Raw genomic sequence first — 27,233 nt, 5'->3', positions numbered from 1 at the left:
TCGCGGGGCGGGGCCTGCGCTGGAGACGGCGCCGGCAGGCGGTTCGGTGGAGTGGGGCAGGCATTCGCCATGTCGGGATGCGAGATGCAGATGGAGGGCGGTAAGCAGCTCTTCGCTCAGGCGTCGGCCGTCTCCATCCACACCGGTAACATCGTCAACTGGAGCCGGCTCAAGAAGAAGTGCCCCAGCTCGCCGAGCGAGGAGGTGAGCTGGAGGCTGCGGGAGGAGGGAGGCCGCCGGGCAGCTCAGGCCGCGGGGACAGGCTGCTGCTGAGCGGCGCTGCTGTCAGCGTGGTGCAGGCCCTGGCCTGACCCTTCATTCACTCACTGACTGACTGTCTCTCTTGCAGTTACAGGATTGTATTCGGGAAACCCTGGAGAAATGGTGTTCTCAGATTAGCCCCGATCTGCTGAAGGTGAGTGAGCTGTGTCTTCACACTAAGAACTGCCTGATTATAACATCTGCATTGGTGTCACGCCGGTTACAGTGGCAGCTTCTGAGGCCAGGAGTCGGTGTTGACAATAAAACACCACCTTACACAGAACCATCCCACACAGAAGGAAGCCATTCGGCCCCTGGTGTTTTGATTTATTATTGTCACATGTATTAACATAGTGAAAAGTATTGTTTCTTGTGAGCTATACAGGCAAACCATACCATTCATAGAGAAGGCAAGGAGAGAGTATAAGAATGTAGGGTTACAGTCAGAGTGAGGGTGCAGAGAAAGATCAAAATGCAAGGTGCATTCAAAAGTCTGACAGCAGCAGGGAAGAAGCTGTTCTTGAGTTGGTTGGTGTGTGACCTCAGAGTTCTGTATCTTTTTCCCAATGGAAGAAGGTGGAAGAGAGAATGTCTGGGGTGTATGGGGTCCTTAATTATGCTGGCTGCTTTGCTGAGGCCGTGGGAAGTGTAGACAAAATCAATGGATGGGAGGCTGGTTTGTGTGATGGATTGGGCTACATTCATGACCTTTTGTCGTTCCTTGTGGTTTTGGGCAATGCAGGAGTCATACCAAGCTGTGATACAACCAGAAGGAATGTTTTTTATGGTGCATTTGTAAAAGTTGCTGAGAGTTGTAACTGACATGCTAAATTTCCTTAGTCTTTTGAGAAAATACAGGCATTTTTCTTAACTACACTGTTAGCATGGGGGCGACCAGGACAGGTGGTTGGTGGTGATCTGGACACCTAAAAACTTGAAGCTCTTGACCGTTTCTATTTTGTCCTCATTGTTGAAGATAGGCATGTTCTCACTTACACTTCCTGAAGTCTGACAATCTCCTTCATTTTTTTTGACATTGAGGGAGAGATTATTGTTGCTGCATCAGTTCACCAGATTCTCTATCTCATTCCTATGCTCTGTCTCATCATTGTTTGAGATCTGACACACTATGGTGTCAGCAAACTTCAAAATCGAATTGGAAGGGAATTTGCCCTGTGAAAGGACCATCCATGGAAGGACATTTAGCCAAGGGCTAGGTAACAAACCAGTGGAAGATTTATGTATTGTCTGTCAGTTGCAGCTAAGTTGGTAGCACTCATTTCGAAAGTTGTCAGAAGTCCTATTGCAGCATCTGCAAGGAAAAATCCACACTGATAGTCTGCAGTACTGAGGGACTGCTGCATTATTACAAGTGGCGTCTTTGGATGTGATGTTAAAACCGGGGTCCTGTGTTCCCTTATAGATGGGTGTAAAATATCCTGTGGCAGTATTTCAAAGAAGATCTAAAGGAGTTTTTCCAGTTTGGACTAATCCATGTTTATCACTCAATCACAAAAGCAGAATTAACTGATTGTTATCGCATTACTGACTCCAGGTGCTTGCTGTGTGTGAATTGGTTGCTTGGTTTCTGACATTACAATAGTGATTATATGTCATTAGTCCTACAGCATTTTGGGATGTCCTGAGATTGTGATCACCATGAAAGGTGCTATTGAAGACTAGTATGTCTTCTATTAATGTATACATATTGTTTTTCTGAATGTTATCTTTTAAAGCCAGTGCCACTTGAAAATAGTTTTTCCTCCACCTTGGTGATTTTACATTTCTACCTCTACTGCTTCCAGCCCCAATCTGATATTGGGAGTAATCTGTGAATCTCCAGTTTCTACTTTCCTCCCAAAATGTTTGTTTTTATTTTCCCCTCTACATAAAAACCCTTTTATAAAAATTCTTTTGCAAGATATGGGTGAAGCACTTGTTGCTCATCTCCAATTGCCCTTGAGAAATTAGTAAGAGTGTCTCTCCCTTTTGGGTTTAATTTTATGTCTTACTGTTGGTTTCTCTATTTCTTGGAGATTAATTTCAGGGTTAACCTGTAATATCCCCAGTTTCCTTTCCTACTTCTGTTATATGACAGACTGAGGTAGTTTATGGAACATAGTTCATCTATCAGCCATGCTTGTCGGCAGCTTTTTGTAATTTGATGGGTTGTAAATTTTGCTTTCTTTAGTTTTGAAGCAGATGTCCAAGCTTAGCTTCAGATCTTGAGTTCTCAATGTCAACAAAACGAAGGAGATAGTCATTGACTTCAGGAAGTGTAAAGGAGAACATGCCCCTGACTGCGTCAATGGAGACAAAATAGAAATGGTCGAGATCTCCAAGTTTTTGGGTGTCCAGATCACCAACAATCTGCCTTGATCCCTCCATACGGACGCTATAGTTAAGAAAGCCCACCTTTGCCTCGACTTTCTCAGGCGACTAAGGAAATTTGGCATGTCTGCTAAAAGTCTCTCCAACTTCTGTAGATGCACCATAGAAAGCATTCTTTCTGATTGTATCACAGCTTGGTACGGCCCCTGCTCTGTCTAAGACACCAAGAAACTACAAAGGGTTGTGAACGAAGCCCAGTCCATCACGCAAATCTGCCTCCCATCCATTAACTCTGTCTACACTTCCTGCTGTCTCAGAAAAGCAGCTGGCATAATCAAGGATCCCACATACTTTCAATCGGGAAAAAGGTACAAAAGCCTGAGGTCATGCACCAAGTGACTCAAAAACAGCTTCTTCCTTGCTGCCATCAGACTTTTGAATGGACTTACCTTGCATTAAGTTGATCTTTCTCCATACCCTAGCTATGACTGTGACACTGCATCCTGCACACTTTCCTTCTCCATATACGGTATGTTTTGTCTGTATAGTGTGCAAGAAACAGTACTTTTTACTACATGTTAATACATGTGACAATAATAAATCTTCATCTAGGCTACAGTGCTCAAAGAATGTTATGTTGTCAGTGATGCTGTCCACCTGTTCCAGCAGGTTGGCACCACAAATTCCATGGCACCATTTGAATTTAATTGGGACATTCTCCTAGAATTCTGGTTAAGTTTTAACCTCTGGAAACTGATTAGCTGGTGGTTCATTTTATTAGCTATTTGTGGGACCTTGCTTACTGCAATTTGTTGGATGGTAAGTTCTTTTGGGAGTCCCGAGATGCACTATATAAATGGAGCTAATCTGTTTCTCTCCTGTGTCTCTTTCAGTAGTAGTGTTGTAGATGCATGGATATTGACTCTCCTGGTTAACTCTAACCATGGTGACCTATGGCGCAATTAGTTGATGAAAGAAGAGAACATAGATAATGTGCAATATCCCTCTGTATTCTCTCTCTACATGTTAGCAGTTTTCCCAAGTATGACAGAGCAGGGAGTCCAAGCTGTCTGAGATCCTGGCAAGAATCATGGCAGGCATGTGTAAATCATCCATTCCAGTAAATGGCATATATGTCAAGTTACAAGATGACAGAAATCTATAAGAACATAAGAACATAAGAAATAGGAGCAGGAGTAGGCCATCTAGCCCTTCGAGCCTGCCCCGCCATTCAATAAGATCATGGCTGATCTGTTGTGGCTCAGTTCCACTTTCCCGCCCTCTCCCCATAACCCTTAATCCCCTCTCTTATCAAGAACCCATCAACCCGCTTCTTAAAAATATTTGGCGAGGCAGCCTCCACCACTTCAACGGGCAGAGAATTCCAGAGATTCACCACCCTTTGAGTGAAGAAGTTCCTCCTCAACTCCGTTCTAAACCGCCTCCCCTTTATCTTGAGGCTGTGCCCCCTAGTCCTACTGTCTTTTTTGAGCGGGAAGAGTCTCTCCAGCTCTATCCTATCCATCCCATTCATCATCTTATACGTCTCAATGAGATCTCCCCTCATTCTTCTAAACTCTAACGAGTACAAGCCTAGTTTATTCAGCCTCTCCTCATAGCTCAATCCCCTCAACTCCGGTATCAGCCTAGTAAACCTCCTCTGCACTCCCTCCAGGGCCAAAATATCCCTGCGCAGAAAATCTAGATTTTCAAGTTTGCTGACAACAACACCGCAGTGGGTTGGATCTCAAACAATGATGAGGAAGAGTACAGGAAAGAGAGAGAGAATCTGGTGAACTGGTCTGATGACAATAATCTCTCCCTCAATGACAGGAGATTGTCATTGACTTCAGGAAGCATAAAGGAGAACATGCCTGTGTTTACATCAGTGGGAATGTAGAAATAGTCAACAGCTTCAAGTTTTTAGGTGTCCAGATCACAAACAGCATGTTTTGGTCCTCCCATGGCGACACTATAGTTAAAGCCCAGCAACGCCACTATTTTTTCAGAAGACTAAGGAAATTTTGTATGTCCACTACAATTCTCACCCTTGCATTAAGTTGAGCTTTCTGTACACCCAGCTATGACTGTAACACTATGTTCGACACATTGTCCTTTCCTTCTGTATGAACGGTATGCTTTGTCTGTATAGTGCACAAGCAACAATACTTTTCATCAACACATGCAAAAATAATTTAATCCAAGCAATTATGGACTTTGCAAAATTGATCCGTAATGAGCTTGCATTGATTTGGTATTCTGTATTGAATGAGCTGTGACAAAATGGGATCAAAGTTAGAAATGCCTAAGAAACATCTGGAGAATATTATTTTGTCCACTGGGATGATTCACTCTGGAAAGTTATTTGTTTCGTTCATTGGCTGGTAAAACCAGTATTTATTACAAGCTCCTAAGCAAGTAGTGGCAAGCCCTCACCTTGAGCTGTTGTGATCTGTGTATGGAAGGCACATCCATAGTGCTTTAAGGAGAATATTCCAGGATTTTGACAGTGACAATGAACGGTTAAAATTCCGATTAAAAACAAAAATACCAGAAGAACTCCGGTTGGACAGCATCTGTGGAGAGAGAAACAGTAAATATTTCTGGTCTGTGGCCTTTCATCAGATGCATCTTTTTGATGAAAGATTTAGAAGGAGAGGGAGATGTGGTAATGTCAGTGGACTAGTAATCCAGAAACCAAAGCTCGTGCTCTGGGAACATGGGTTCAAATCCCACCATGGCAGCTGGTGTTACTTAAATTCAATTAGTAAGTATGAGATTGAAAGTTGATTGTTGTCAAAACCCATCTGGTTCAGTAATGTACTTTTAGGGAAGGATATCTGCTGTCTTTATCCAACCTGGCCAATATGTGTGGCTGCAGAAGCATAGCAATATGGGTGACTCTTAACTGCTCTGCAAAATGGCCTACGTAAGCCACTCAGTTCAAGAATTAGGAATGGGCAACAAATGCCTAATGCCTAAATTCCCTGAAAGAAGTGGAAATCCATTGCTGCTACCACAGCCACAGTTTGTCAGTCGTGGATGGAGTGCCAGGTTGTGTTGTATATTATTGTACCTTTTTATATTATAAAAATATGTTCTAATCTAAGTGAAAAACTGTTGTTCATTCACTGTGAAACATCATCCTTAACTCAAGCTGGTTCAATGTGGCTCACAGGGACCTGGGTACAAAATACACAAATCTGGATCAGGTGACAACATTGTTACATCATCTTTGTCGCCTCCTGCAGATTTCCTTCCCTAAGAACATTAATGAACTAGATGGGTTTTTTCTGACAATCCACAATGGTTTCGTAGTCACCAATAGATTCTTAATTCCAGATTTTTTAAATTGAATTCATATTCCACCATCTGCCGTGACGGGATTCGAACCTGGGCCACCAGAACATTAGTTGAGTTTCTGGATTAATTGTATAGCGATAATACCACTCGGCCATCGTCTCCCAAACATAATTACCTGGCACTGTGTGGCTCTCTTTCACATGGTCAACATTTACTGATTATACTGTGGGAAAGACATTGTTAACTTTCAAAAGGGAAGGTAAATATTTACAAAGCTAACTAGGTAGTGTGTATGTAGTTCTAGTATGTGTCCTTCACCCTTTCCAGGAGGAAATGATCACAAGGGCTTTGATCAGTTTATCAGCTTTAGTTTACACGTATTTGCAGCTAGCCACGATAAGCGGCAGAAAGCGTTATTAGCGGCAGAGTTGTTTGTTGGTTGTCTCTAATCTCAATTTCAGTATTTCTCTTTTTTTGTTTGTTTTGTAGGAGCCACCTGCTACGCTGGAATGTACCATAAATCAGGATGTCGACTCAATAAGTCCAGAGGAGAGAGAGGAAGTCAAAGTGTCAGGTAATGAAGAAGGGTACAGGTTCTGTTATTTATGGAGATTTTGAGAGCAGCTTGAAATGCAGAGGTTCGACTTGATGCAATTCGTTGGCAAGAGCTCATTAGAATTTTTTAAAATTCTGTTTCCTATCGTATGGCCAACCTGATTAAGAGAATGCCAGACGAGAGAGCCTGTGGTGCAATCCAGCTGCTGGGGGCAGTCTGTGGTAACTGAGAAGGATGGAAATCAGCATTTGAACTGAAGGAAAAACTGTGGGTGGTGTGGAAAATGGGATAAAATGTGTGGGGTCTGGAGGGTGAACACTTCTGATTGTGAGCAATGCTGTAAGCCCTTACCTGCTGGATCTGGAAGCTCTCTCCTCTCTAGGTTTCAGCCCCTGGAAATTTGACCCACAGTTGTTAAATTGAAATGGCTGTCAAATCTAAGGCTGGAGCCTTGTCTGTATATTGAAATCACTAACTCATTGCCTCTCCAGCCCCAACAACATCATGACTAAACCTGAAGTAAGACCATGGTGTAAAAACAAAAAAATGCTGGAAAAACTCAGCCTGTCTGGCAGCATCTCTGGAGAGAGAAGCGTTTAACACTTTGATTTCAATTTGACTTCTTATTTTGATGGGTTAGAGTCATGTCTCACGTTTGTACCAATTCATTCCACTATGTTTCCTTTTATTTTTATTCATTTGTGGAACCTGCGCTTCGCTGGCTAGCCAATATTTACTGCCCATCCCTAGTGCACTGCAGAAGGTGGTGATGAACTGCCTTCTTGAAACAGTGCAGTCCATGTGCTGTGGGTTGATTCACAATTTCCTTCTTGACCATGTCTTGTTTATCGAGGATGGGGGAGCTTAAAATTCTCTCAAGGTGTTTGAGATGGCAGCTCATTTTTCCCCCCTCCCTCAATTCTTTGTCCCCTTTACCAATGAATTCTATCCTCAGCAAAAGAACAGCACAGTCGCACCTGCGACATAGATATTGTAAACTCCGGAAGTCACTGAGAAAGAGCTACCCAGGTTACTCTTCATTTACTTCATATATTGATGTTCTGATAACTGTTGAAACGTTTAAGGGAAACTAAGTGAACACAAAGGAGAAAGGAAGTTCAAGACATATTGACAGGGTGAAGTGGTGGGAGGAGGCGCATATGGAACATAGCAACCTAGACCTGTTTAATAGAATGATCTGATCTGTGTAATTGATGTGAAAAATACACAACAGCTCTTGCCTTACTTTCCAGTGCCAGCTTTCTATTTCAGCTTTTCTCATGTTGTGTGGGTCACCGCAGAGCTGGTTGATCAACCATCATTTCTTTTTGGATTTCCTGCTGCCAACCCTCCACACTTATCTGGGCTGGGGGCTAGTCATGATATGCATTGGCTTGTAGGCGCCAGTGGCTGGGTTCCTCTGTGGCTAACAAGCCCTGGAGTAGGACTTGAACTCAGGACCTTCTGGGCTTTGAAACATAAATATTACTAACTACACCACTCAGATTATCTTTCTAGTACTAATTCTAAACCTATGATTCACATCACCAATTGATTGGTGGAAACCTCACAATAAACCCTTAATTCCTTTACTGTTTAACAATCTATCTATCCTTGCTTAAAAACATTCAATGAGGTTGCCTCAACTGCTTCATTGGGCAGGGAATTCCACAGATTCTCAACCCTTTGGGTGAAGATGTTTCTCCTCAACTCAGTCCTAAATCAGCTCCCCCTTATTTTGAGGCTATGCTCCCAAGTTCTAGTTTCATCTACTGGTGGAAACGACCTGATTTTGCCAACCAAAAAAACACCCATTTATCCCATTCTTTGTTTTCTGTTAGTTAACTAATCCTCTATCCACGCTAATACATTACCCTTTACACCGTGCACCTTTATCTTATGCAGCAGCCTTTTGGGCGGCACCTTGTCAAATGCCTTCTGGAAATCCAGATACACCACATCCAGCGGTTCCCAGCTGTAACCGCGCTCATAATATTCTCAGAATTCCAGTGAATTAAACAGACCTGCTTTTCTTGAAACATGCTGTTTCTGCCCAATAGGACAATTAATTTATTATTTTATTTTTTTGAAGCTTGTCAAATGCATCTTTCTATTCTCCGATTAAACTGTTTCAACTGATGACTTAACCAATGTACTGTGCAGATTCAACATCATTTCAATGCTTTAATATTCAATGTCCCTATACAACCAAATACCTTTTCCTGTTTTATGCCCTTTCGGCTCTCATTTGTGTCTCCATCCTTGGATCTCTTCTGCATTTCACTGATACCTTCACTCTCTAGGACATCTTTGCATTATTTTGTTCTTTCCCCTAAAATTTAGCTTCGTTAAAATGCATTTTTCCTGTAAGAGTGCCTGTTCAAAATTTTCAGTTAATAAAAGATTCTGACTTCCTGTGCTCCAATCAGTAAATTGGAAGCAAACACAAGCAACTTCATTTAAAACAAGATCCAACATTAAATCTAGTAGAACTGTGAATATTTTGAGATTCTGTACAATTGCTGTCTTTATATATGTCGGTCTGTTCATTCTATGCGCTTGCAACAAAACTTTTAAAAGTACAGCACAGGAACAGGCCCTTTGGCCCTTCAAGACTCTGCTGATCACGATACCCTAACTAAACAAACAAAAAACTTCTGCCCTTACTCTCTTCCTTCCCTATTTATGTACCCATCCAGATGCCTCTTAAATGTTATTAATGTGCCAGCTTCTACCCCCTCCTCTGGCAACACATTCCAGGCTCCCTCCCTCTGTGTGAAAAAATTCCCCCTTAAACTTTCCTCCCCTTCGCTCGAACCTCTGTCCCCTTATAATTGATACTTCCACCCTGGGAAAAAGCCTCTGACTATCCACCCTGTCTATGCCTCTCATAATTTTAGTAGCCCTCTATCAGGTCTTCAGGCAACCTCCGTCTTTCCAGTGAAAACTATCCTGTTTTATTCAATCTCTGCCCATAACTTTTAATACTTTCATTTGCTGTCTGCAATCTTTTGCAAACTGAAAAAAAATGTTATGAGGAATCTTGTTTGTTGCATTGATCAAATCATATGTTTTGTTTTACATGCAGCAAAGCTTTTTCTCAGTGACCCTGACTCCTCGGGTATCAAGGATGCTGTGAAAAAAGGTGAGTGCCAAAATTGAGGTATGTTTGCTGTTCAGCGTTGTTGTTTTGTTTGCGTCCTTTTAAATGTATAGCCATGTTTAGAAATAATCAAACCAGCTATGACTTTAGTAGGCATTCATTCAAGTGATCGATCAGCTTAGTAATAATGAGTACAGTGAAGAAGGGAGTCTTGCTGGATGCTGTTGGTTATCATGTGTTTATCCAATAGTTGTGGATGTGGATGCGATGGTTCCTGGTCATGTGGGCTTTCACTGCCCTAGATCAAATTTTACCTTCTAAAGAAAACTGACAAACATAACACAACCATCTGGATGCAAACAATTGCACAACTGATCAAGTGCATTTATATTAAAGATTCAGTAAAGTTTGCTTATTAGTCATCAGTAGGGCTTATTTTAACACTGCAATGAAGTTACTGTGAAAATCTAGTCGCCACACTTCGGCACCTGTTCGGGTACACTGAAGGAGAATTTAACATGGCCGATAGACCTAACCAGCACACCTTTCGGGCTGTGGGAGGAAACCCATGCAGACATGGAGAATGTCTGTGTGGAGTCTGCACAATCACCTGAGGCCGGAATTGAACCTAAGTTTCTGGCGCTGTGAGGCAGCATTGCTAACCACTGTGTCACCGTGCCACCCAATTCATTATTGTAAAAGAGCATCTTTTCAAATAACAAATGTACAACCCCTGAAATGCCATTTCATTCCCACGTGTACCAGGGTACAACTTAAAAATGTTAATATGTCTGCCATCTGTTCTGATGGCAATATGCATCCGCGATTTTAAACACTAAGTTAATTAGCCAACATCCAAAGAAACATCGTGCTAGTAGTCTTTTCTCTGCCATATCTAAGTAACTCATGAAACCTACCAGAAGGGATACTTGAGAAATTTTGCCACCTACATTATTGTCAGGTCTGTTTGTTATATAAATTGGATATTGTAAAGAGGCCCACGAGGTGACTGTGTGCAAATAAGGAGGTCCACCTTAAGTATGTCTTACAAAAGCATGTCTGTGAAAGAGTAGCAAGATTTTTATAGCTGTTGGCATAAATGCAGTGGATCAATAAATATTTTAAAAATCATAGAAGAATTCCTGTAGTGCAGAAGGAGGCCGTTCGGCCCATCGAGCCTGCACCTACAACAGACCCTATTGTTTTAACCCCTCATATTTACCCAGTTGGTCCCCCGGCAGTAAGGGGCAATTTAGCATGGCCAATGCATCTAACCTGCACATCTTCAGACGAGGAGGAAACCCGAGCACCTGGAGGAAACCCATGCAGATGAGAGAACATGCAAACTCCACACACACATCCACCAAGGCTTGAATTGAATCCTGGAGCTGATTCCAGGACTGCAGCAATTCAAGAAGGCAGCTCACCACCATTTCTTAAAGGCAACAAGGGATGGGCAATAAATGCTGGCCAGCCAGCAATGCCCATGTCCCACAAATGAATAAAGAAAAAAATGCAATCAGGTTTTAAGCAAACAGACTCTGAAATGGGAAGAAAGAACCAAAGAGAAGAGCTACAATATGGTACAATGGTCAAAACTTCTTCAAAGGCTTTTTTTTAAGGAAAAATTAGCCTGGCTTAATTTTCTTGAGGTCTACTTTTTGATTTTTGGGCTTTTGCTTTATGATTTTCGGGAGCTTCTGTTTGATTTTCACTAAATCCTTAATTAAGTGATATGAGTTTACAAACTGCAACCTCCCACAAGCAGAAAATTGATAACCAGATACTCTCTTTTTGGGATTTTACTCTCCACGTGGGATGGTAAGGAGGGGAAAGCAGGGAGGGTGTGATCTTGGAGATGCCACCATCCTTTCTCCTCATGACCTATGATCGCTGTTAGCTTATGAGGGACATACTTTCTTAGCTCTGGCTTGAAGGATACTGTATGAAATAATATTTGGACAGCCTTAAATCCAGTTCTAGGCCAACAAATACTGTCCCAGATTGCCAACCTCAATCCAACAGGCCACATGAATGGCTGGTCTGCAAAGTGAAAAGGTCTCACTGACCATTGAACAGTCACCTTCATTTGGCAGAGTGCTCCGTTGTCCATTTAAAATTAGTCTTTTCTGTCTTTTGCCCACTCAATGGGGTTTCCATGGCCAGAAAAAACATTAGCATTATGAGTATTTTTTTTTCAGTGACTATTAAACCAAGCACTGACAAAATGCTGTGAAACAGACATGAGTATTTCAGAAGTGATTGAAGCCACATCTCTGGCAATGCATCCCAGTGTTGTGGCATCCTGGACAAGCTGCTCCATATCTGCCCCAATGCATCCAGAAGCACACAACCTGTTCTGTCGGCAGCTATCTCTCTCTCTGTCTGTCTCCTTTTCAAACTGAGATGGGAAACTTTCAAAATCGAAGACTCCACCTGCCAGGGGAAATACTTGACCAGTGCTGCCAGAAAGCAAAGGTAACCTCACACCATCCATTCCTGCTTCCCCCAACAAGTTCTGCCAGCCCCAGACCTGAAGGAGCAAAATTTCATTTCCAATGATCCCCCTCGCCTCTCAGTGCTGAGCATGATGAGGCGAAGGGCCTCTTTTGCACTGTATGATTCACATGTAATGGGATACAGTGAAAAGTATTATTTCTTGCATGTTATACAAACAAAACATATCAGTCATCGGGGAGAAGAAAAGGAGGGGGTGTAGAATTTAGTGTTGTGATTACAGATAGGATGTAGAGAAAGACCAGCTTAATATATGGTCGGTCCATTCAAAAATCAGATGGCGTCAGGGAAGAAGCTGTTCTTGAATTCGTTTGTACATGACCTCAGACTTTTGTATCCTTTTTCGTGAGGGATTGGTGCTGGCACAGCTGAAAGTCATCTCCATGGTGGCAGCAAAAGACTAACTGCTCCTTCACCTCCCTCCAGCCCTTCATAGAATCCTAGAAACCCTACAGTGCAAAAAGAGGCCATTTGGCCCATTGAGTCTACACCGAACACAATCTCACTCAGGCGTCAGTCCCACATCCCTACATATTTACCCGTTAATCCCGCCACCCTACACATCTCAGGACTCAGAGGCAATTTTTAGTATGGCCAATCAACCTAGCCACACATCTTTGCACTGTAGAAGGAAACCGGAGCACCTGGAGGATACCCATGTAGACATGAGGAGAATGTGCAAACTCTACACAGACAGTGACCCAAGCCGGGAATCGAACCCAGGCCCCTAGTGCTGTGATGCAGCACTGCTAACCACTGTGCTGCCGTGCCGCCCAACATGACTTGTTGTTCCTCCAGTCGTGGACTGTCTCTCTGGAGAAGAGGCAAGAGCAGGAGGGAAGGAACAAGTCATTAGAGGCCTAGAACAGTGAGCATGGAAGGCAGAATCGTGCTCGCTCCGACTCCAATCAGAATACTGGGGGTTGGGGGGGTGGGGGGGCGACCTTTCAATTTGAAATTTTCACTCCTATCTTTGATTTTTCGTGGGCTGTTTGTGATTTCCCAAGGACAAATTTTCCTATATGTTTTGAACCCTGATGGGGTGAAAGACAGAAGCAATGTAATAAGAAAAGGGCTTATGGTGCAGCAGTAATGTAGAGAAAAATAGTTAGCATTTCAGGTCAAAGGCCTTTCAACAAAATTGGAAAAAAATTACAGATGCTGCAAGATTTGCTGAGAATTGCAGACTTTTGCAGTTTCAGACTCAAGACTTCCAGCATCTTTTGTGTTTATTTCCCTTTTCTGGCATCTGCGGTATTTTGCTCTGTCTTCTGTTCGGGAGCTGTGTTTGTTTTTGTAGGCAAGGATCAGGTGATTGCAGTATTTAAATATTCATGTCTCTATCATTTTGCCTGTAACATTATTCCCTGCTAATTTAGCACTGTTATCTGTTGCAAATGCAAACACGGGTTGTTTATGCTTGGAACATGCAGTGAACGAAGTTTGGGAGTGTTTAAATCCCAGATGGTTCAGCGCTGCTGCTGAGGTCGTTCCAAATGATGCATTTTTTTCTGGGACCATTAATTATTAAATTTAATATAATATGAAAATATATTCCATAATTAACAATTTAATAAACCTGGGAGACACTGCAAACCATCTGTCTAATTGAGGAGTTCAGTTGGCACTTGGTTTATAATTCATATCGGAGAGCTGAGATTTGGCCATGGCTTTGAAATAATGTTAATGTTTGTGATTACTGTGTAGAGTAAGCATGCAAACACGGGTTGCAATGTACTAGCTGAATGGCATATGCGGCACAGTGGTTAGCACTGCTGCCTCTCAGCCCCAGGAACCCGGGTTCGATTCCCGGCTTGGGTGGCTGTCTGTGTGGAGTCCACACACTCTCCCCATGCCTGCATGGGTTTCCTTTGGGTGCTCCGGTTTTCTGCCACAGTCAAAAGATGTGCAGGTTAAGTTGATTGGCCATGATAAATCATCCCTAGCAGGGTAAATACGTGGGGTGATGGAAATTGTGTCACAATCCCGTCCAAGCCCCATGGGCCAAATGGCCTCGTTCTGCACTGTAGGGATTCTATGATTAATTTACGATGATATTCAAACACAAGTACTAAAATTGTGGTGACATTTGCAGGTGATTAGCAAGTAAACATCTATTGCAGTAAGATTTTCTAAAAACTGGACCTTGTAAATATTTAAGAGTTATAGAGATATACCACACGAAAACAGGCCCTTCAGCCCAACTCGCCCATACCAACCAGGTTTCTGAAATGGACTAATTCTATTTACCTGCATTTGGCCCATGTCCCTCGAAACCTTTCCTATCCACATACCTGTACAAATGTCTTCTAAGTGTTATATTTGTAACCAGCTCTACCACCTCATCTGGCAGCTCATTCCATATAGGCATTACCCTCTGTGGCAAAAGTTGCCCTAAGTCCCTTTTAAATCTTCCCCTTTCACCTTAAATCTGTGCCCTCCAGTTTTGGACTTCCTTACCATGGGGGAAAAAGACCTACGCTATTCACCTTATCTATGCCCCTTGTGATTTTTTTTTTAATTCATTCGTGTGACATGGGCGTCACTGGCTAGCCATCATTTATTGCCCATCTCAAGTTGCTCTTGGAGGGCAGTTGAGAGTCAACCACATTGTGGCTCTGAAGTCACATGTAGGCCAAACCAGGTAAGGAGAGCAGATTTCCTTCCCTAAACGGGTTTTTCCAACAATCGACAATGGTTTCATGGTCATTATTAGATTCTTAATTCAAGATAGTTTTTATTGAATTCAAGTTCCACCATCTGCCATGATGGGATTCAAACCCAGGCCTCCAGAACATTAGCTGGGTTCCTGGATTAATAGTCCAGCGATAATATAAGGCCATCATCTCCCCTTTATAAACTTCTATAAAAACTGCATGCTGTAAGCAGGTTGTCTTGAAATGTGATTTTGGAGAAAATGTTCTATTTATGACTATGATTTGCAGGTCATTTGAAAACTCTTAACTGAAGGACACAATTAATGTGTCATTTTAGAATGGAGATACTGCTGGCAGGTAAAAATATCACAAGGTTGGGTATTGGCTCCCACGATTACAAGAACAAGGCCAGGTTGCTCCAGTGTCTGGTGTACTTCGAAGTTTATTTGCCTGCTTCCTGTAATGTTTACTTGTCATATGTCTTTTATGTGAAGGAGGATAGCACTTGACTGTATATTTCATGGTTCCTAGTGGTTTACACTTCTTTCCTTTTACAAAGTTAACTTGCAATGTACTCTTGTGTTGCACAGCCAGAAATTCGCTACAGATAACATGATCTCATAGAATCCTGCAGTGCAGAAGAAGGCCATTCGGCCCATCAAGTCTGCACCGATGACAATCCCACCTAGGCCCTATCGCCATAACTTCGTGCATTAACCCTAGCTAGTCCCCCTGAACTAAGTGGCAATTTAACATGGCCATTCCACCTAACCCGCACATCTTTGGACTGAGAGGAAACTGGAACACCTGGAGGAAACCTCTGCAGACATGGGGTTGCTATCTGGCAGTATATCAGTGAGCCAGTCCAATTCCATATATTTAATTTAAAAGAGCTAGTTTTCCTAAAAGTGGTTTCCAGTGAGATAGTAGCCATAATATTTGTACTCTAGAAAAGCCAGTTAACATGGTAGTCTCTGGAAAAATGTTGTAAAGTTTTTATTGCTATAAATATACACAGAGGCCATTTGGGCCATCTTGTCCAGCCTGAGGACACCCAGGTGTTCTTTCTAACCCCACCTTCCTGCACTTGGCCATAGCTCTACAGCTTACAACACTTCAGGTGCAGATCCAGGTACTTTTTGAAACAGTTTAGGGTCTCTGCCACTAATTTGGACGGCAAATTCCAGACACCCACCACCCTTGCATAAAAAAGGTTTTCCTCATGTCCTCCCTACATCTACTGCCACTTATCTTGAATTCATATCCCCTAGTTCTAGAATTCTCCACTAAGGGAAACAATTCTATCCTGTCCACTCCATCTCTGTTTGAATTTAAATTAATTGGTTGTGACATTTATTAATGACCATCCAGCTGTTTAAAAAGCACCTGCTGTTACTACATTCTTATTGGTCTTCTACTAAACTGCAAATTTGCAACAAAAGTGCCAAGTGCGCTTGGAATTTACTTCCCAATATTGTCAAAACTTTCATTGTGTTGATCCTTTTTATTTTCCCCCTCCAGTGTGCTAATTTTAAGTTATATAAGGTGAGCTTCCCCATGAAGGTCAGCAATCTTCTATTCTACTAAAAATTGCTAAACAAAAGAGACATGTCGCAGTTTTTTTTCTTGTACTCATCAGGACACTTCTCAAAAATACCAATACACGGGGTAAACAACAATTTGAACTGAATGAGAAGACAGCTGATTGGTTGTTAAGTAGAGGTGTCATAATGGAAAATGCACTAGTTGATGGTTACTCGCAGATAACTGCCAACCATTATTTGAAATTTAAACCAAGCAGTTTGACCTTCATTGGTCAAGGCATTGTTCTGAGGAATGAATCAGCAAAGGGCTGTCACTTACATTGTTTAACTGAAACAGGCACAGTGGCTATTTAGCAAATATTGTCCAATCACAAAATCACATCTAACATTGGACACTGTTTTGAGTTTTGCAAGCATGGGCTAGTTAGGGTACAGTCTGTAATGTGCCCATTGCAAACAGCACCTGGGACATGCTTTTTGATATGATCTGCCAGCCTTCAGCATGTATGGCCTACACACCTAGCATCATACTAGCATTGAAATTCATCACTTGAGTGGGCCATACTAAGTAACCTTCATGTTAAGAATTATGTTGAGAACCAAGATTGTCAATTGGGCTTGCACATTTGTATGCACTGGAAGCTAAATATATTAATGTACAATACCCTTTTCTTTGAAGAAAGAAATAACATGTACACACACTGCGTCTGCTTCAGCTAAATAAAATGAGTAACAGCCCTTTGCTGATTCATTGCCCTTCTTGGTCCCCATTGATCTATGGGGGTCAAGCTGCGTGGTTTAAATTTCAAACAATGCTTGGCAGTTATCTGTTAGTCACCATCAACTGGTGCATTCTCCATGGAAAAGCCTCCACCAATCCAAGTTCATTTGCCAACGAATCAGTGTTTTTTTTTCGTTTTCCCCTGATATTGGTATTTTGTGAAGTGTCCTAATGCGTGCAAGAAAAAAAGCTTCCCCCGTCTTTTTGTCAGCGATACTCAGGTTCTGTACTATCAAATGATTGTTTCTAGTGAAAATGTTTATCAAATGTTATCACTTTCCAGTTCTATGGGTATGATCTTACCGCCAGTTTACACACACCCACTGCAGTGAGGTTAGAGAATTTGGCAGCTAGCCTCTATTCACTGCAGCAGGGTGGGAAAATCTCATCGGTGTGAACAGTGGTTAAGATTCCAGCCTATCTATAATTTTTTTACTAGCTATCTTTTTTTGAGGAGAATAAAGGTATTCATTAACATTAAAGATCTAAGATGTTGTTGCCCTGGAAATAACCTGAATTTTGTATTTAATGCAGCCTGTTCAGCACTTGCAGTGTCACAGCTGGACTCTGTGATTATTGCTCCTCCACCACTCGAAGATGGAGCTAGTCTTTCTCTCTCACACCTGCAACCATATTGGGAAGAACTGGAAACTCTTGTCCAAAGTCAAAGCATTGTAGCAATTGGTACATCGGATTTGGATAAAGTGCTTTTAGAGCAACTCTATCAGTGGGCTCAGGTAATAGCAGCTTGCGATATTCTTTCCAGCGTGAGGAAATATTGTGCAAATGGGTCTGGGTGTCCTTGTTCATAAGTTACTTAAAGCTAACATGCAGATGCAGCAAGCAGTTAGGAAGGCAAATAGCATGTCGATCTTCATCTCAACAGGATTTGAAAACAGGAGTAAAGATGTCTTGCTGCAATTGTATAAGACCTCACCTGGGATATTATGTATGGTTTTGATCTGCTTACCTTAAAAAAAAGATTTGCCAAAGAAGGAGTGCAACTGAGGTTCATTGATTGTCTTATTAGGAGAAATTAGAACAAACTGAAATTGATTGCTTTTTAAAGCCTTTAGGGGATAAGGGTGTAATGTGGGAAAATGTTGTTGAGGTAACCTTCCATGTGGAACCTTATCAAAAGCCTTTAAAAATCCAATTATGTACTAGTTCTCCTTTTATGCTAAGGTTAAGTCCTCAAAAACGTCAACAGGTTTGTCAAACCTGTAGATGCAGGAAGGATGTTGCCACTGGCTGGGGTTGATAGAACTATGGGACACAACGGATAGGATATTTAGGACTGAAATGAGGAGGAGTTTCCACACTGTTGAGGTTGGTGATTATTTGGAATTAGTGTTCCCACCACGCGGCACAGTGGCACAGCAGTTAGCACTGCCTCCTCACCACCTGGGACCTGGGTTCAGTTGCTGTCTTGGATCACTGTCTGTGTAGAGTCTTACATGTTCTCCCTGTGTCTGCATGGGTTTCCCAACATCTCTCCATTTAAGAAATACTGTGCCTTTCTGTTTCTTCTAAGTGGATAATTTCCAACTGGGCCTGTATTCACTCGTATTTTGAAGAATCTCACTGAAATTTACAAAAATGTTTTCCAGGTATGACAGCATACATTTAGTTAGGATGTTTGCCCTGGCTAGAACCAGGGAAACAGGGTCTCAGAATTTAAAACCAGGATGAAGAGTCACTGAAGGTGGCGAATCTTTGGAATGCTCTACCTTGACAGCTGTGGAAACTCAATCATTTGAGCATGTTCAATCAATAAATTTCTGGATACTAATGACATCAAGGATATATTTAAATTTTGGCGAATACAAGCCAGTTTTCTCAATCTCTGTCCATAGGATTATCCTACAAGCTCGTTGATAAGTCCTGTGAACCTTTGTTGCATTCCCTGTAGGCAGGTATGTTCTTCCTTAGGTAAGGAGACCAAAACGCAGTCTTGATAAGGCTCTATACAATTGCAGTAAGACATCTTTACCCCTGTACTCAAATCCTCTTCAAATAAAGGCCACCTGTTAACCTTTCTATTGCTTGCTGCAACTGCATGTTGTCTTTTAATGACTTCTGGACAAGGACACCCAGGTCCATTTGGACATTAACACTTCCCAACTTCTCACAACTTAATAAATGACTCACCTGATGAAGAAGCAGCACTCCGAAAGCTTGTGATTCCCAATAAATCTATTGGACTTTAACCTGGCGTTGTGAGACTTCTTACTGTGCCCACCCCAGTCCAACACACTAGCCTCTCCACATCATTTAATTAAAAGTCTGTATTTCTGTTTTTTGTACCAAAGTGGAAAACCTCATTTTTTCCACGTTCTGTCTGCAGTGTTCTTTCCCAGTCACTCAGCCTATTTTAAATCCCCTTGAAACCCCTTTGCATCCTCCTCCCAACTCACATTCACACCTAGTTTTGCATCACTAGCAGACTTGGAAATATTACATTTGGTCCCCAGAAGCAATAGTTGATTGTGAATAGCTGAGGCCCAAGCAAAATAAGATCAAACTTGTCCATGATATTCCAAGAGAGAAACCTCTAATTGGCTGGGCTTGTGCTGGAGAGCGGCAATTTTCAGCAAGAATTGGTTTAGAAATGCTTCACTTTAGAAGGGTGGGGGATTGGAAATTGGGTTATTTATAAATGCTGTACTTAAATTCCCATTTTCTATTTCTTTACTGCTATGTTTTGATTAAAAACTACAACCAGTGCAACTTAACAGAATAGCTTGGTGCACTGGAGTTCATTGTATTTATCTAATTGTAACGGTTCATCTTCCCTCCCCATGTCTAGGTAAAACCCAGCAGCAACCAGGTAAATTTAGCCTCCTGTTGTGTGATGCCACCAGAGCTTACTGCCTTTGCTAAAGAATATGACATCCAGTTACTGACTCACAATGACCCTAAAGGTGAGATGTATGTGTCCGTCTTTCTGTGTGTGTGTGAGAGAATCGGCATACATCAGATGTGCAGATCATATTATAACTGGTGTGAGATACAGGGATTGGTTATAGTTTGCCCTTGGGGGTTAATGGGGCCTTGCTAGATCAGTTTCTATCTCCAGAGCCATTTATTCTAGCATGAAGTTGCTAATTTCTGTTCTAAGTTTAAGTTTATTTTATTAGTGTCACAAGTAGGCTTATATTAACGTTGCAATGAAGTTACTGTGAAAATTCCCTAGTCGTCACACTCCAGTGCCTGTTTGGGTACACTGAGGGAGAATTTAGCATGATCAGTGCACCTAACCACCACATCTTTCAGACAGTGGGAGGAAACCAGGGCATCTGGAGAAAACCCATACAGACACAGGGAGAATGTGCAGACTCCACACAGACAGAGATGAGCCGGAAATCAACCTGAAGTCCCTGGCACTGGGAGGCAGCATTGCTGACCACTGTGCCACACCCCTGCTAGTGTCCTCTCCAGGCTTGGCTAAGAAATCACATGCAAGTCTAGGAAGTGTCTCCGTGTAACATTTAATTATCCGGAGCAGGGGATTGGAGGTAGAGGACTAGATTGGATTGGCTGACTGGCAGCAAGCAGAGGGTCGGGATAAATGGGTCCTTCTCTGGCTGGTGAAATATTCTTAGTGAGATGCCATGGGTGTCAGTCCCAGGACCTCAACTGTGTACAGTCTGTATAAATGATCTGCAAGCAGGGACAGAGTGTAACACAGCAAAATTTGTGTATGATACTAAGATGGGTGGGAGGTAGTGAAGAGGACATAAAGATTTTACAGACGTATCTAAGTAGTCTAGGAGAATGGGCCAAATTTTGGCCGGGTTGAGTCAATGTGGATAAGTATTAGGCTATACATTTTGGCAGAAAAAAAATAGACAAATTATTACCTAAATAGAAAGCAGATTCAAAATGTGTCTGGGTGTCTATGTTCATAAATCACAAAGTCAGTATGCAGGTACAGTATGTAATAAAAAAGGCAAATAGGATGTTGGTATTTATTGCAAAAGGACTGGAGTATAAAAGTAGAGAAGTGTTATTGCAATTGTGTGGATGTTGGTAAGACCACATCTAGAGTATTGTATCCAATTTTGGTTTCCTTATGTGAGGAAGGATGTAGTGGCATTAGAAGCAGTTCAGAGGAGGTTCATCAGATTGATTCCAGGATGAGGAGAGATTAAACAGTTTGGGCTTGTACTCACTGGAGCTTAGAAAGATGAGGGGATCTGGTCGAGGCATATAAAATTTTAAAAGGGATTGATAAAGTAAACGTGGACCAAATGTTTCCTGTTATGGAGCAATTTAGAACAAGAGGTCACAGATATAGAGTGAGAAGCAGTAGATTTAAAACTGAGATGAGGAGGAACTACTTCTCGCAGAGGGTGGTAATTTGTGGAACTTGCTGCCCCATAGTGCAGTGGAGTCTGAATCATTGGTTTCAAGAAGGAGATGGATGTATTTCTAATTTTTTTTAAAAAAATGACGAGGGTTATGGCAACATGCAGGGAGATAGATCAGCTGTGATCTGATTGGCAGAGCAGGCTCAAAGGTCTGAATTTGCCTACTCTTGCTCCTAATTTCTATGTTCCTATTTAACACAACAACTGACCTTTTCCTTAGCAGGCAGCCGTGTCTATATCGTAGGAATCCTGACTGAATGTTCACTCCAGAGTCTCTTCAGCACCTTTCCAAATGTGGTTAAACTGCATGTTCTAGTTGTTCAGGTGGATTCCAAAGTGCCATGATAATAAGAAAAGTATGCGGTTATCCTTAAGTCTTGGCCAATATTGCACCAACCATTTTAGTCCATCCTGGCCGTGAGATCCTCCCTGCACAATAGCAGGCTCGCCATTACCTTGATGACAGTTGGGATTGGGCAATAAATGCTGGCCTTGCTAGTAATGCCCATATGGAAAGAATTATTTTTAAACAATAACAACCACATTTCTTTCAGACAGAGGATGGTGGGTGCCTGGAACTTGTTGTCGGGGGAGGTAGTGGAAGCGGATACGATAGTGAGTTTCAAGAGGCATCTGGACAAATGCATGAATAGAATGGGAATAGAGAGATATGATCCCCGGAAGGGTAGGAGGTTTTAGTTCAGTCGGGCAGCATGGTTGGTGCAGGCTTGGAGAGCCTATTCCTGTGCTGTAATTTTTTTCTTCTTTTACTTTAAATAGCTACATTTTAAATTCTTCACAAGTGAAATCCCAAGGCTTTTTACTCTTATGTGAGAAGTAAAAGAATGACCAGGGTGAGGTTAGGGCCAGTCAAGGATAGTAGTGGGAACTTGTGCATGGAGTCAGAAGAGATAGGTGAGGCATTGAATGAATACTTTTCTTCAGTGTTCACTAAGGAGAAGGGCCATGTTTTTGAGGAAGTGTGTGAGATACAGGCTGATGGGATGGAGGAGGTAGATGTTCTGAGGGAAGATGTATTAGCAATTTTGAAAAACCTGAGGGTGGATAAGTCCCCTGGGCCAGGTGGGAAACATCCAAGGATACTTTGGGAGGCAAGGGATGAGATTGCGGAGCCTTTAGCTTTGATCTTTGGGTCCTCACTGTCCTCAGGGATAGTGTCAGAGGACTGGAGAGTGGCAAATGTTGTTCCTCTTCTCAAGAAAGGAAATAGGAATGACCCTGGTAGTCATGGGCCAGTCAGTCTTTCTTCAGTCAGTAAGTTAATGGAAAGGGTCATGAGAGATAGGATTCATGACCATTTGGAAAGATTCAGTTTAATCTGGGATAGTCAGCACAGCTTCGTGAGGGGTAAGTCCTGCCTCTCAAATTTGATTGAATTCTTTGAGGAGGTAATTAAGTGTGTGGACAAAGATAAAGCAGTTGATGTCATATACATGGATTTTAGTAAGGTGTTTGATAAGGTTCCCCATGGTAGGCTCGTGAAGAAGATAAGGAGGTGTGGGATAGAAGGAAATTTGGCCAATTGGATAAGTAACTGGCTGTATCATAGAAGACAGAGGTTGGTGGTGGATGGAAAATTTTCATCCAGTTACCAGCGGCGTACCACAGGGGTCAGTGCTGGGTCCTCTGCTTTTTGTGATTTTTATCAATGACTTGGAAGAAGGGGCTGAAGGGTGGGTTAGTAAATTTGCTGATGACTTTGGTGGAATAGTGGATGAGATGGAGGGCTCTTGCAAGCTGCAAAGAGACATTGATAGCATGCAGAGCTGGGCCAAAAAGTGGCAGATGGAATTTAACCTTCATAAGTGTGAGGTGATTTATTTTTGTAGGACAAACTTGAATGCAGATTACGGGGTCAATGGAAGGGTTCTAAGGAATGTGGAGGAACAGAGATCTTGGGGTTCATTTCCACAGATCTCTGAAGGTTGCCACTCAAGTGGATAGAGCCATGAAGAAGGAACTGGCAAATGGAATTTAATGTTGGCAAATGTGAGGTTGTCCACTTTGGTAGAAATAATGGTAGGAAGGACTATTACATACGTGGCGAAAAACTGCAGCATGCGACGGTGCAGAGGGACCTCGGGGTCCTTGTGCATGAGTCGCAAAACCCAGCCTGCAGGTGCAGCAGGTGGTCAGGAAGGCTAATGGGATGCTGGCCTTCATAACGAGGGGGATTGAATATAAAAGTAGGGAGGTCTTGCTGCAGCTGTATAGGGCACTGGTGAGGCTGCAGCTGGAGTACTGTGTGCAGTTTTGGTCGCCGCACTTACGCAAGGATATTTTGGCCTTGGAGGGAGTGCAGAGGAGGTTTACTAGGCTGATTCCAGAGTTGAGGGAGTTGAACTATGAGGAGAGGCTGAATAAACTAGGCTTGTACGCGTTAGAGTTTAGAAAAATGAGGGGAGATCTCATTGAGACGTATAAGATGTTGAATGAGATGGATAGGATAGAGGTGGAGAGGCTCTTCCCACTCAGAAAGGACAGTAGGACTAGAGGGCACAGCCTCAGGATAAAGGGGGGGTGGTTTAGAACGGAGTTGAGGAGGAACTTCTTCACTCAAAGGGTGGTGAATCTCTGAAATTCTCTGCCTGTTGAAGTGGTGGAGGCTGCCTCGCTCAATATTTTTAAGACGCGGGTTGATAGGTTTTTGATAGGCAAGGGGAATTAAGGGTTATGGGGAGAGGGCAGGAATGTGGAACTGAGCCACAACAGATCAGCCATGATCTTATTGAATGGCGGGGCAGGCTCGAGGGGCTAGATGGCCTACTCCTGCTCCTATTTCTTATGTTCTTATAGTGTATTGGCGTTTATTAACAGGGGGTTTGAGTTTAGGAGCCATGGGGTTATGCTGCAACTATACTGGATGTTGGTGAGACCATATTTGGAATATTGTGTTCAGTTCTGGTCACCTCATTATAAGAAGGATATGGAAGCATTGGAGAGAGTGTAGAGGAGATTTACCAGGATGCTGCCTGGTTTGGAGGGTAAGTCTTATGAGGATAGGTTGAGGGATCTGGGGCTTTTCTCTTTGGAGCGGAGGAGGATGAGAGGTGACTTAATAGAGGTTTATAAGATGATGAGAGGGATTGATAGAGTTGACGTGCAGAGACTATTTCCTCGGGTGGATGTAGCTGTTACAAGGGGGCATAACTGTAAGGTTCATGGGAGATATAGGAGGGATGTCTGAGGTAGATTACTCAGAGTGGTTGGCGTGTGGAATAGACTGCCTGCTGTGATAGTGGAGTTGGACACTAGGAACTTGCAAGCGATTATTGGATAGGCACATGGAGCATACCAGAATTATAGGGAGGGGATAGCTTGATCTTGGGATTGGACATAGCTCAGCACAACATTGAGGGCCAACGGGCCTGTACTGTGCTGTAATGTTCTATGTTTCTATGAAGCATTTGGATTGTTTTCAGAGACTTGACGGCATTATATAAATCTGAGTATTTTTTATTTTGTAAAGCATCGAGCTGGCTGTACTAACTGTTCCCTTTCTTTCCTTTTCTTTAAGAACTGATACCCATGTTAAGTTTTCAAGAGGCTGTGATTGCCAGCATTCAAGACAATTTGGCGTATGAATGGATAACAAAGTGGGTGCTGCGCTATTCAGTAATTGTTAAAAGCAGAGGAATTATTAAATCCAAGGGCTACCTTGTATATGCTAAAAGAATTCATTACTAGGCTCATCTTTGACAAGAAGCCAGCTGATTGGAATAGCACTTTTATAAACCAATTTATGCATGATACGCAAAAGGAAGAAATCTTAGAAGCTGCACTATTGACCAAATGCCTTTTGATCCTTTTTTGATGATTTACTACTGGGTCCAAGATAACTTAAAAAAGGAAAAAAAAATCAGTTGAAAGAATGCATTGTGAAACCAGATTGTGTTTTGCCTACTCTAAACTGTTTCTACCTGTTGATTTAAATGATTGTTCTGTTAAATTCCTTTTTTTCCTTTGAAGTATTTTTGGTTTAAAGCTATGAGAAGGATGCATTTACTTTTTGTAGTTCATTTTTTTGGGAACAAGACCTGGATACTTGTTCAAAAGACACTAACAAACAGTAACAAAACCTTCAGACAAGTGCAGATTTGAGGTCCACAACTTACCTGAACTAGCGTCAGCCTGAATCCTTGAGTTCAATGTGCTGCTGGCAAATGCCTAAGTCATTGCTATTTATGCAGCAAAACCTTTTCTATTTCTAAGTTGGGTTTTCATTATCTTTCCAAGTACTGAACCCATGCTATTGCTTCTAACATTATGAAGTTTGGGGTTTTGTTATGGTAATGTTTTAGAAAACAACATTTTATCTTTTTTTTTGAAGATTTGCTGCTGTGTAACACACAAACCTTGATGTACAGTTACTGATATTTTGTGATGGAGTGAAACATCTCCACCTCCCTCCTACCTGCCTGTGTCATTCTCCATTCTTCAGATCAGCTAAGAGAAGGATGTATTTGAATGTGTGAAATCCAGTGGTATGTAAAGGGTAGACAAGTGGACTCAACTGCTTACAAAAGCAAGCCCACAGAATAGCATGCGCCTAGCCTGGTTGGCTTTCAGCAAATCACTGACTCCTCTTGTATATTTTATTCATGCCAAATGGATTACTAGTTTTTGTAGCTAAACTTCAAGAAAAATGTTAAGACAATATTGCTTTATTATGTGGTAACGTGATATCACAAAGTTATTGCATTCCTTGCCACCATAGTATTACTGTACTGTGATGCAGTAATTTGATAATTGGTGTGTTTGGTGTCTTGGTTGGCTGACATGCTGGTTATGAACCAAAGCAGAGTACAGAGCAAAGTTGATGGATGAGTGATACATTACACTGGGGCTAAACAGCAACGGTGGAGATTCCTTAAGGGCCCCTTTATGTTGGGCGAAGTACAATGCTGCTGTCCACTTATAATTGCTGGGATAGATGACACTACAACATGCTGCCATCTTACTATATGCATGAGTGCATCATGTGAGCCACTGTGATTTGGGGATCAGGGGCTTCTGGGGGGAAAAAAAACTACTTTCAAAAATTAAACCACAAATAAAGTAATATTCAACCTACATGTTCATCAACTGGCTGTTCTTGAAGAAACTCCTGACCATAAATCATGGGGATGCCACTCTGAAGCATTATCCTCAGCAAAAGTTGATTGAAATTGTAACTTGGGGCCACTTTTGGCCATAACTTATTGCTTTTTTTTAAAAACTATCAACTTTGTGCTTAACATGTTTAGGCTGAAGTACTGTATAGGCTTGAATGTATAGTAGTTCTAATTAAATGATACATATCTGGAAATAGTGAATCTATGATAAAATGTTATATTTTGTTTACTTGGCTATGTAATGGATTTGAGGTGATTTGCACATTAAAAGTGTGATCTGAACGCCTTATTGACTTTTCTGTTTATTTCACGTGTTTTGCCTTTGCATTATGTTCAGAAAAACATTTTTAAAAGGAACTTGTATGTGAAGCTGCTTCTTGGCACCATTGCTCGTGCTGAGGTGAAGGCCAGGCTGTTTTATCGTAGCGTTCTTAGTGTGACAGGTAATAATATCAGCAAAAGGGGTTGACACATTTGTGATGTGGAGGTTGTGGAACAAGTTTCTAATATAGATGCATTGTATTTAACCATCTGTACTTGAATCAGCTGAGTTGCACATTCTTCTCATGGTTGTCTTGAGAGTTTGGAAAGATAAAATGCCGGTCTGTCATAATGCAGAAGTAAGGTATTCTGATACCTGTACTACATTGCATTTTCACTTGGAAACATCAT

At 42.0% G+C, this 27,233-nt stretch overlaps 1 protein-coding gene across 1 annotated transcript; it reads left to right on the top strand.

Annotated features, from left to right (window-relative positions):
- The first annotated feature begins 13 nt into the window (after window positions 1–13).
- gclm (glutamate-cysteine ligase, modifier subunit) lies at window positions 14–26,843 on the top strand. Its single transcript, XM_080195248.1, has 7 exons — window positions 14–204; window positions 350–415; window positions 6,385–6,469; window positions 9,540–9,596; window positions 17,588–17,790; window positions 19,863–19,977; window positions 24,965–26,843. Exons 1-7 carry the CDS (start codon window positions 70–72, stop codon window positions 25,132–25,134), a joined length of 831 nt encoding a protein of 276 aa, XP_080051374.1. The 5' UTR covers window positions 14–69; the 3' UTR covers window positions 25,135–26,843.
- Window positions 26,844–27,233: the final 390 nt, after the last annotated feature.

This window comes from Carcharhinus amblyrhynchos, chromosome 9 (assembly GCF_965287045.1).
Source record: "Carcharhinus amblyrhynchos chromosome 9, sCarAmb.v2.hapA, whole genome shotgun sequence".
NCBI classification, from domain to species: Eukaryota; Metazoa; Chordata; class Chondrichthyes; order Carcharhiniformes; family Carcharhinidae; genus Carcharhinus; species Carcharhinus amblyrhynchos.
The sequence above is the reverse complement of the archived record's forward strand: the minus strand, read 5'-3'. Positions and strand labels throughout refer to the sequence as shown.

Coding starts and splice junctions, on each gene's coding strand:
- gclm (XM_080195248.1), top strand. CDS start 70: ATGTCGGGATGCGAGATGCAGATGGAGGGCGGTAAGCAGCTCTTCGCT. Junction 9,597..17,587: donor CAAGGATGCTGTGAAAAAAG/GTGAGTGCCAAA, acceptor TATTTAATGCAG/CCTGTTCAGCACTTGCAGTG. Junction 19,978..24,964: donor GACTCACAATGACCCTAAAG/GTGAGATGTATG, acceptor CTTTTCTTTAAG/AACTGATACCCATGTTAAGT.